General features: G+C 39.7%; 1 protein-coding gene across 1 annotated transcript; it reads right to left on the bottom strand.

Moving 5' to 3' along the window:
* Nucleotides 1-1,703: 1,703 nt before the first annotated feature.
* On the bottom strand, nt 1,704-7,762 carry LOC119804914 (claudin-34-like). Its single transcript, XM_038316682.2, has 2 exons — nt 7,680-7,762; nt 1,704-2,364 (listed from the first exon to the last, which is right to left on the bottom strand). The coding sequence occupies exons 1-2, from the start codon at nt 7,760-7,762 to the stop codon at nt 1,704-1,706; spliced, it is 744 nt and encodes a 247-aa protein (XP_038172610.2).
* Between the last annotated feature and the right edge of the window lie 3,315 nt (nt 7,763-11,077).

The raw sequence follows: 11,077 nt of genomic DNA, 5'->3' as shown, positions 1-11,077 counted from the left end.
ATGCAGAGTCCAGTCACAGAGGATGTTCTCAAAAAAACATGCACGCTATATCAGCATCAGCTGCTGCTTCCAGGTTTATGTGTTTAATAGTGTTTTATTTCTACAATAGAAACCCTTACAAAGACATGGGATGAATGTACCACTTATTTGAGGTGTCTGATATCCTACAATAGATTAAGAATTTCATTTCAGGTTTTCTGGATGTGATGTTGGCTATCAAGAGTCATTGCTCATTCCTGATGGCATAATAAATAGGTACGTCCCCAAGTACATATTTTGAAATAATGGCTCATAAAATTCTATTTCCCTTTTCCCAAAGCAGTCCCCTTACTAGGGATATTTTTTTTTGCCTTTTGTTCTAAAAAGGAAGGGGAGAGTAGAGAATTTTCAGTTATCATTTTTGATAACCATTGTATATCCTTAATTTCTCAATTTACTGTGCAACTGTTCTTATTGTTAAACCGCATCTCCTCTGGATTTCTAGGGACTTGTCATTTAAGTCAGGCTGATTTATTCACTATCATATTGACATTAATAGTATGTTATAGTGTATACTCATTGTTAATTTCACAGAATCGAGAATGACATACAATGTTTTTCTACACACTTGTGAGACACTATCTCTATTTCATTGACTCTGAAAATTCCTGTATGGGGTTATTTTAAATAGGTAGGTTGAAGTGGGAAGACCTATCCTAAAGGTGGGTAGCATCATTCCATGGGCTTGGGCCATGGACTATATGAAAAGGAGGAAGAGAATCAAATGGAGCATTTGCCTCTCTCTGGTTTCTATCTATGACTACAAGGTAATTAGCAATCTCAAGATCCTGCCACATGACTCCCTTGCACCTATAAACTAGATCCCAAACTTTCAGACAAAATGAAACTTCTTTCAAGAATTTAGATTGGTGCTTTCCTTAGGGAGTTCCTCAAGTTAGTCCATTCCAGCCGAGTTATACCTAGTTAGAATTATTTTATTGCTTTAGTTGATGCTTTCTCTGGGGTGAATATTTTCTTTTACATTTCCCTAGGAAATGTCTCACAAGTGAAGACATAAAAACCTGTAAGGAACTATAACATGGAATACTTGTTAGGCTAATTAAATATAGGATAATCTAAAAATGTTTTGTATGTAATAAAGATGGAGTACAAGAAGAATAAAAGTTGGGATGAGATTCCTCAAATGTTAAAATTCTTGTAAAAGAAAAATCAAAAGGAGTAAAAGAGGGAGCAAGGAAATATGGGAAAATCTTCACAGGTATTTTGACAAAAGCATTGGGGAGATTCCTCATAGAAATCTGTAACATACTTTGTGAAATACCATCTGGTGGAGAGTTGTAATTTGTACAACCTGGAAAATCATTCTGCTTTAATTTTTATGAATTTAGAGGATGATGTAAAGGGTCATTGTCTTCTGACGCTCATTTCCATATCTACTATGTTCCTTGATAATTTAATGTCACTAAGAGTAATTCAGTTCCAGAATTTATAAGATTAAGTGGGTAAGAATTTATTTAATGAAAATCCATAAACCTCTCGATGAAAAACTGGAGCAACCAAGAAAAGAAATGTAACTGGAAGCCCACTTCTCTTCCTCGGGCAAGGTTCTGAATCTGGAAGGTTTTGGGAGGTATCCGAAAAATAGTTGTGATTACTCCTTGTAATTTTGGATTTTCAAGTGTATGGAAGTTGGAAATTTATATTTAAAGGATAGAATATAGTAGGGAATACTGGGGAAGAGTAAAAGAAAGAGAAATTATGCCACCCACTAGAAATAGAAAGCAAGAAAGGGTCGCCATTGCCAGCGCAGTGCCAATCTTCTGGGTATCTGGGAAAGAAGGTATGTGGAATGATGGGGGGAAGGCAATCCCATCCTTGCGAATGATGGATAAATAGTTGTACACGATGGATAAGAAGACAAAAATGCTAGCAATGACGTTCAGAATCCCTGGAACCGTGAATGGATTGTAGGTGGCTTTCTTCCGGAGTCTCCCTGAGTACAATTTCCAAAGAGCCACAATGACAGTGACTGTGGCAATCGTGCCAAGAAAGCTGGAGATCAGTAGAAGGTGTTGAGACACTCGAATATCCAAAGGGACGAAGGTGTCCTCGTTCTTATATTTGTAACACACTTTGGAAATGTTGGAATCGCCTTCCTGGTGGTAAACACAGGTTTTCCACATCCCCACTAAAGTCATTCTGGGCTTGGAATCCAAGGGCTCCTGAAAACACCACACTCGCCACTGAGGGAGGCTCATGGAGACGCTGCACAGGATCCATGCTAGAGTGGCCAAAGCAAAGCCTCCTAGCTGCCTGTTGGCACGCCTGCTGACCATTACAACGGTGACTCTGAACACCTGGCAACTGCAAAGAACACAGGACATCATGAGGATGAATTCTTCAGGACTGGGAGATTATCCCTAGTGGGGGCAGTACCAGGGAAGAAGGGTTTTGTTGAGCAGATGGACTTTTGACCAGGCAATCTCCTGCAGGGAGTGTGTTCTGATCAAACTCAAAAAGAATTGCTCAGTGGGAACATTTAGTAGCTCATTGATAATCCACACACGATTAAGATTTTCTTTTTCCACTGTTTACAGAATCACAATGAATTTTGGTTCCACATATTTAGTCTTTCAGATAATCATGATAATATGAAATTTCATGTGAAAATAGAAAGCTACTTCAAGCACAATAATTTGATATTTATGAAATAGCCATATCATGGAGTTATTTGCCAACCTTAAAGATAGAAGTGTAGTTATACATTAATTTTTTTTTGCTCAGACCATTTAACTATTCATTTGTGTGACACTGTATGTCTTTGTGTCCCTGGCTGGCCTAGAACTATCTCCCCATTGTGGCCTTTAGTTGCAAGCAATCCTGCTTCCTCTCCTTTCAACTGCTGGCATTAGAGGCAGTAGCCACCACACAATGTAACTAATGTCAGGTTTCATCACGTATGAGAAGTTTGTCAACTTTTATAATGACAAGTTTCTCATTGTATGGATGAACCATGGTTTTCCTGATCAATCATTGAGCTCCTATACCTGGATTAATACCAGATTTATTTAAAATCAATGGTGTCATGTGCATCATATATGGGAATTGTCATGTATAATACACACACACACATATATGTGAAACTTATGTAAATATACATTCATATTTTCCCTGGTTTTTTCCTCAATGAAAGAACTGAGCTTGTGTAATACAGTGGCAAGTGTGTATTTTAGAATTTACTAAATCTAAGGCAGGATGAAGTTTAGAAAATTTACTGTAGAAAGAAAATAAAGTTATAGTAACTATAATATAATCTACAACTAAGAGCACAAGTTTCAAAACTATAAAAATGACTGCAACTAAGAACACCTGTTAATAATGACTTTAAGAACCAGTGATGTCTACTTCACAATCAAAAACTCAAATTGGATAAAGAAACAAGAGCTATCTTTGTATGGTTTATTAGGAACTCATTGTGTTTTCAAAGTCAGGAGTGACCTTGGATGAAAAAATTATCCTAAGCAAATAGGAATAGTAAACAAACAGTTTACTCTACCCTAATTTCAGACAAGATAGACTTCAAAATAAAATAAATGAAAGGAGACAAAAAAGGGATACTTCCGGGACACAGCATCTAACCTCCCCATCCATCCAGATCTCACTTAACATTCTTCAGGGTCTAACCCAGTGAGTGTCCTTGACCTTCCCCTGACACATAGACTTCCCAACTACAAAATCTATCCCTGAGACCCATACCTATGGCCAAGCCCAGTATAACCACCAATGTGTGCACGTCAAACAACCTCTAGGCTTCTGCCAGGAACAACGCTGCTTGCCTCCCATCTAGAAGGCCTCTCCTTTACCACATAAAACTTTTTCATCCAGTCAAATCTATGCCCTCCATCAAGTCCCGGAACATGAGGGACAGACATCGTATGTTCACTATTCACTTATCTCAGTTCACTTTTACCAGACTTCATTCCTCTCTGGCCATTTTCAAACTTTCTGTACAATATGCCCAACATGCCCATACTTTTTCTTTTTTGATCCAATCTGGTCTGTGCATATATGACAGAAACTAACAGAATAAGTCCATATGCCCAGATCTCACTACAAAATTCAATCAATCTGAAAAATCAAGTCAGTGCTTTCTCTCCAAAACCTACCAGACCTGGACAAGCATTTGCTAATGAGAACTGTATAGATGAACCCCAGGACAAGGACACATAATTTAAAATGACAATCATAGACTTCAGTAAAGGATCCCAGGAATATAAAAAGACAAAAAGAAACAGTCGTTAAAGGTAAAGAGACAGAACGGAAGGAGAACAAATGCTTGAGTGATGCCCAAGAAGCACAAACATAAGATTGGTAAAAATGACAAAGTCAGCCTTGGACCTGAGAACAGAATTCAACCAGGAGATACAAATATTGAGGAGAACTCAAGCTAAGATAAAAATCCAGTAACTAAAGTAGAAAACTCAGAGGAAAGCCTTGTAAGTAGAATGACTGTAGCAGAAGAAAGAACATCAGAACTCAGAGACAAAGTAGAGGATCTAGGTCAAACAAGCAAGGAATATGAAAATTTTACAAAAACACAGAGAAGGAACATACAAGAAATGTGGCACATCATAAAAAACTGAACCTTCAAATTGAAGGCATAGATGAGGGAGAAGATTGCCAAGTCAATAACACAGACCGGGCACTCTTCAAGATCTTAGAAGAAAACTTCCCCAAACTAAGGTAAAGCACACCCATGCAAATACAGAAGCACATAGAACACCAAATGGGAAAGAAAATCCCACAGCATATTATAGTTAAAACACTAACTATATATAAATATATAACAAAGAAAGTGCATTTAATCCTGCATGGAAAAAACATAAATCACATGAAAAACCCCACAGATAGGGAGATTATTTTGCCATATACAGATAGAGAGAGAGAGAGAGAGAGAGAGAGAGAGAGAGAGAGAGAGAGAGAGAGAGAGAGAGAGAGAGAGAGAGAGGGAGGGAGGGAGAGAGAGAGAATTAATACTCAGTCAGAAAGCATAAAGAAAAAAATTAAAAGGATAGAAAGAATATAGCCACTCAAATAATGAGATAATGAGTCAGGTACTTGAACATAAAGTTCTCAAAAGAAGAAAATGTGACCAAATCCACATAACATTTCAAAATTTGTTCATCATTCCTAGCAATTGAAGAAGTGAAAATCAAAACTTGAGATTTCATCATTGTTATGATTTTGGTCCCTGTCCCTTTAAGAGACAAGCCACGCCCACTCCCTCTCCCTTCAGCTGAGGCAGGCTGATCTCCAGCTTCCGGCCTAAGCCTGCTCTCTTTTCCATCTTCCTCTCAGAGAGGCAGCTTCGTCTCTGCCTCTCTCCACACTTCTCTGTTTCCCCCACCTCTTTCTCTTCCCCTCTCCCTTCCCCCTTCATAACTCCCCTGAATAAAACTTCAACCTCATTCTGCAAGTCATGTCTACCCATGTCTCTGTCTTCTGCCCGCCCCGCAATGTGTCTCCCTGCCTGGGACCAGCCACTGCTTGGGGACCAGCAGCCACCTCTGCCTGGGACTGGCTGCTCCCAGAGACTGCTGCTTGCTGGCAAATGGCCTGCCACCACCACTTGGGCCACTGCTCTGGGACTTCATAGCATTTTTAAAAGAACAGAACAATCATTTTCATCCCAGTAGGATGGCAATGATCAACAAAACAAGTGACAACTAATGCTGAAGTGGGTGTGGGGGAAAGAGTTCTAATTCACATTTTTGGGGATTGCAAACCTGTAAAGTAACTATCAAAATCAACGCAGAGACTTCACAGGAAACGGGCTGGAGAGATGGCTCAGTGATTAAGAGCACTGGCTGCTCTTCCAAAGGTCCTGAGTTCAATTTCCAGCAACCACGTGGTGGCTCACAACCATCTGTAATGAGATCTGGTGCCTTTCTCTGGTGTGTGGGAATACACGGAGGCAGAACATTGTATACATAATAAATAAATAAATAAATCTAAAGAAAAAGAATTCACAGGAAACATAAATAGATCTACCACATTACCCAGTTATACCACTCCTTGAAATATGTCCAAAGAAAAAGACATCCTACTCCAAACATATTTGCTCAACCATGTTCACTGTTGCTCTATTCACTATAGCTACGACAGGGAAAAAACCTTAATATCCATCCAACAACAAATAGATAATGAAAATGCAGTGCATAAGCACTATAGAATACTATTCAGATGTAAAGAAAAATGAAAAAAATAAACTTTGCGGGCAAGTGGATGGAAAAAGGAACAATACTGAGTGAGCTAAGCCAGGACCAGAAAGAAAAAGATCACGTGTTCTCACTCATTGAAAGCTCCTAGGTATAAAACATCAGATGTGAGTATATATTCTAGATCAAATCCCTAAACATAGATAATAAAAGGCCCCATTTGTCACTATATGTGGCAGAGAACCAATGCAGAGGAGAATGGCAGGTTATGAGAAATCTTATGTGGGAAATAGAGAAAATGGGGATTCAGGGAGGGATGGAGGAAATAATAAATTCAGAAGGAGTATGGTAGAGGGTAAAACAACAGTAAGAATTTCTGAAAAATTATGATAAACCCTACTATTATTTCCTTAAAAAGTAAATGACATATAAAGCATATGAATTCTGTATAAATATAGTGTATAAAAGAAAATATCTCATCTGCACTTATATTGCTTCCTTCAAGAGGCAAATATCAGCTAACACAATCTACACCTGCAGGCATAGAAGCCCTCTTTTGAATTATTGGTGAGGGCTATCAAAGAGAATACCAAAACAGAATATTGCTATTGCCTTTGTCTGCCCCTTAGAGGTAAAAGGTAACTCCCTACTGATAAAGACACCATAAACTTCAGACTCAGTTCAGAAACCTCTCAGGTGGAACTCACCTGAGTGCAGCCTCCCTCTGGTCTAACTTTAATGGTACCACGAAGGATTTCAATGTAGGAAAACAACCAATAGACCTATCCGGCTATGATGCCTATGAACCACAACAATGACCACCATGGAAAGATAGCCCTAGAGATCCAGTGATGGCATGCCAAACTCTCTAAATGTATTTAAGGCCCATTTATGAGAGGCAAGCCATGCCTAATACAGGAAACCTGCGAAAATACAGAGAATGTCATGGATCTTGGAGGAGAACATGTAACTACCACTTTACTGTCAATATACATGTAGTGGTGCGCCTACCTTTTCAAAGTCAGTCATAAATTCTGATATGGATACTTAGAAACATTAATTACATATACAACAAATGTGAATGCAGCTTATACTTACATGTATAAGTATACTTACCTGTTACACTGTCTCTAAACAAATTGGTGGCCAGTTATTTGACAGAATCACCTAGACTAAGGAAAGCATGATGGCTTCCCTCATGTGCTCTTCAAGACTGGCTGCTGACTTCACAACCAGTTGAGTGGTGACTGGCCTGTTCAGAGTTCTGAGACCTTTATTACATCATCAAATGTTATCTCCCACTGAGATCATCTCCCAAGTGTCACTCATTAGTGTATGAGTGCAAAAGAAATTTAACTAACCATGATAAATTTTCAGTTCCCTTTGTTATGTTTCTTACACAGTATTTGAGAAGTGGGGTGTGTTTGCCAGTGTGTCTCCCTGCTCATAGTCAAGACATACCTGACTGGTTTATCCCTGTCTATAAATTGTTTTCTTTCTCTATGAGGCACAATTTCAAACCCTGTCATTGGAGGTAGTGACATTTTTAAAAGTTATTGCTGTATGTAGATCCGGTGCTAGAAGAAGTGGCATCAACATACCAGGAAAGCTCCTAGTTAACTCCCAAGAATTGTTCACAAAAATCTAGGGGTAGGGAACAACCAATGATATGGCTGGGATGAAGGGAGAGATCTCCTGAAACCACATGTAGAAAACCCTTTCAGTATACAACTGTCAATCATGATAGATGCAACTAGTCTATACTATTTTGAAATGTATTGAAGGAAATGTTTCAATGTTGGCCAATAAATAGCTCATTTTAAAACTATACCACTAGCTCAATCCTGGTTCTTTAACAATATAGAAGGAAAAGGGAGAGATGATGGCAGAACAGAATTAAAGGGAAGGAAGGGAATGATGAAATTAGTAGCAATATGGCCATTTTCTTATTTGGTTTTTATTTTTGAGACAATTTCTACATCTAGATCATGGTCACCCTGAATGTATAGACATGCTATCACTGACTTCAGGGCACTGGTATTACAGGCATGTTCCACCATGCTTCTTCTAAGCCCTTGTATTAGTTGCTTTTCTACTGCTGTGATAAAATACTTTGAGAAATGAATCTTGTAGGAGGAGGGAATAATACAGGCTCATGTTTACAGATGGACAGGAAAACATGACAGCAGGCAACCAGGTCAGGAAACTGAGACCTTAGAGCAAGGAGAGAGGCTGCTTGGTCATTCCTGACTGCTCAGCTCTGAAATAATTACACAGAAACTGCATTAATTAAATAACTGCTTGACCCATTCGTTCTAGCTTTTTATTAGCTAACTCTTATATTAATTTAACCCACTTCTATTAACCTGTATATCACCACATGGCTGTGGCTTAGTGGGTAGAGTTCACAGCATCTATCTCTGGTGGCTCCATGGCTTCTCTCTGACTCTGCCCTTCTTCCTTCCAGCATTCAGCTTAGTTTTCCCCACCTGCTTCTGTTCTTTCCTGCTATAGGCTCAAAGCGGTTCTTTACTCATCATTGAATGAAAAACAACACACTACAGAAGGACCTCCCACACCAAGACCTCATATCTCCATCCTTGAGAAACCAAACTAGAGTTGGACAAGGCTATGAACTCTCAAAGACCTCCTATAGTGAATGTGGTACTTTCTCCAACAAGTCTATACATCCTAATGTTTCCACAATGCCCCAAAAGAGCATCATCATTCATGGACCAAGTGTTCACACACATGATCCTATGTGGAACCTTCTCGTTTAAACTACAACAGTACCCATAGGAAATTAATATAGCTACTCTGTCTACTACATATCACTTTACAGAAACTGTGGCGGCATGAACAGGGCATATACAGGTCCAAGCCATATCCGTGCACTGAGAGTAGAAGTGGACATGAGTTCCTATCCCTAATCAAGAAGGTATATCCTATTGACAATTGCTTGCAAAGGAAAGATGAGTTTTCTCCAATGCAGCCTTACCAGGTATATAATTCACACTTAAGGGCAGGTCCCATTCCCAGCAGTAAATAGCCAATACAAATTAACTCAAGGGTAGTTTTTGAAAACTATGCTTTAGACTTTTGCCCTTTTGTCTGCGGTGTGATGTCCTTGGACCACCAGGCATCCCTGATTCAGTGCTGAGGAGTTCCATCTGGACGGGTGAGTGTGTGCTATCCCGGGGTATCCTGTCTGGGAAGAGAGCACAGTCCCCCTCCCCCAGCTCTTGCTGCAGGGGTGCCTTTGTTACAGGCTTCCCTGCCTCCACTAAGCCTGCCCTAGGGTTTGCTAGGTCCTTGGCTCAGGAAAAGTTTCCTGCTTCTGCACCAAGGCCATCCACCCAGAGGGTGAGAGTCTTCCTGCCTTCAGGCCTGAAGATTCCCGCAAGGAAGTGTGGGCACCTTCAGCTTGTGCTACAAGGTTGGTTGTGTTCTACTCGACCCCACCCTGCACCTACCCCCATGTTTGCCCTTTGTCCTCGGTGTGGTGTCCTTGGACTACCAGGCATCTCTGACTCAGTGCTGAGGAGTTCCATCCAGTCAAGAACAGTTCCTGCTCCTGCATTGAGTAGATCCACCCAGAGTCAGTCACAGCAAAGATTGGACCAAGACACCAAGTCTCTCCTGGCTCCATTTGAAGGAAGAGATGGAGAGGCGCCAATGCAAGAATTCCTCCAACAACCTTAAAGGCAACACGATATCTCCAGAATCCAGGGATCCCGAAACAACAAGAATTGAACACCCTATTCCAGAAGAAATAGAAGAAATCAACTTTTAACAGTACTTTATGAAAATAATAGAGGACCTTAAACAGGAGGTGAAAAACTGCCATAAAGAAATGGAGATGCCAAACAAAAAGGTAGACGAAATAAATAAATCTCTCAAAGATACCCAAGAAAAAGCAATCAAAAAGGTAAGGGAAACAGTACAAGACCTGATAAATGAAATGGAGGTAATGAAGAAAACAAATTCCGAGAGAAGACTGGAAATGGAAATTCTGGGTAAACAAACAGAAACTACACAGACAAGTATTACCATCAGAATACAAGAGATAGAAGAAAGAATCTCAGACACTGAAGATACTATAGAGGAAATAAATTCACTGATTAAAGAACAAAACAAATCCAACAAATTATTAACACAAAACATGCAGGAAATCTGGGACACCATGAAAAGACCAAACCTAAGAATAATTGGGGTAGAAGAAGGAGAAGAATTACAACTGAAAGGCCCAGAAAATATATTCAACAAAATTTTAGAAGAAAACTTCCCCAACCTAAAGAAGGATATTCCTATGAAGGTTCAAGAAGCATACAGAACACCAAATAGACTGGATCAAAAGAAAGCATCCTCTCACCATATAATAATCAAAACACAAAACATACAGAATAAAGAACAAATATTAAGAGCTACAAAAGTAAAAGGTCAAGTAACATACAAAGGGAAACCTATCAGAATTATGATGGAGGACTCTCATTGGCTAATAAAGAAACTGACTGGCCCATTTGTTTGGCCAGCCCTTATGTGGGTGGAGTAGACAGAACAGGAAGAAGGAAGTGAGGTAGATGGCTCAGTCAGATGCCCCGCCTCTGCTTTCTGAGACAGACTGCCTTGCCTCTCCTCAGGGAGAGAGATGCAATGGAGCCAGCTGCCAGGTCAGACATGCTTAATATTTCCCGGTAGGACACCACTTTGTGGTGTTACACAGATTATTAGGTATGGGTTAAAGCAAGAGATGTGAGAATTAGACAATAAGAGGCTAGAAATAATGTACCAGGCAGTGTTTAAAAGAATACATTTTCCTTGTAATTATTTCGGGCCATAAGCTATTCAGGCGGCCGAGA

The sequence above is a fragment of the Arvicola amphibius genome, chromosome X (genome assembly GCF_903992535.2).
Source record: "Arvicola amphibius chromosome X, mArvAmp1.2, whole genome shotgun sequence".
NCBI lineage: Eukaryota > Metazoa > Chordata > Mammalia > Rodentia > Cricetidae > Arvicola > Arvicola amphibius.
The sequence above is the reverse complement of the archived record's forward strand: the minus strand, read 5'-3'. Positions and strand labels throughout refer to the sequence as shown.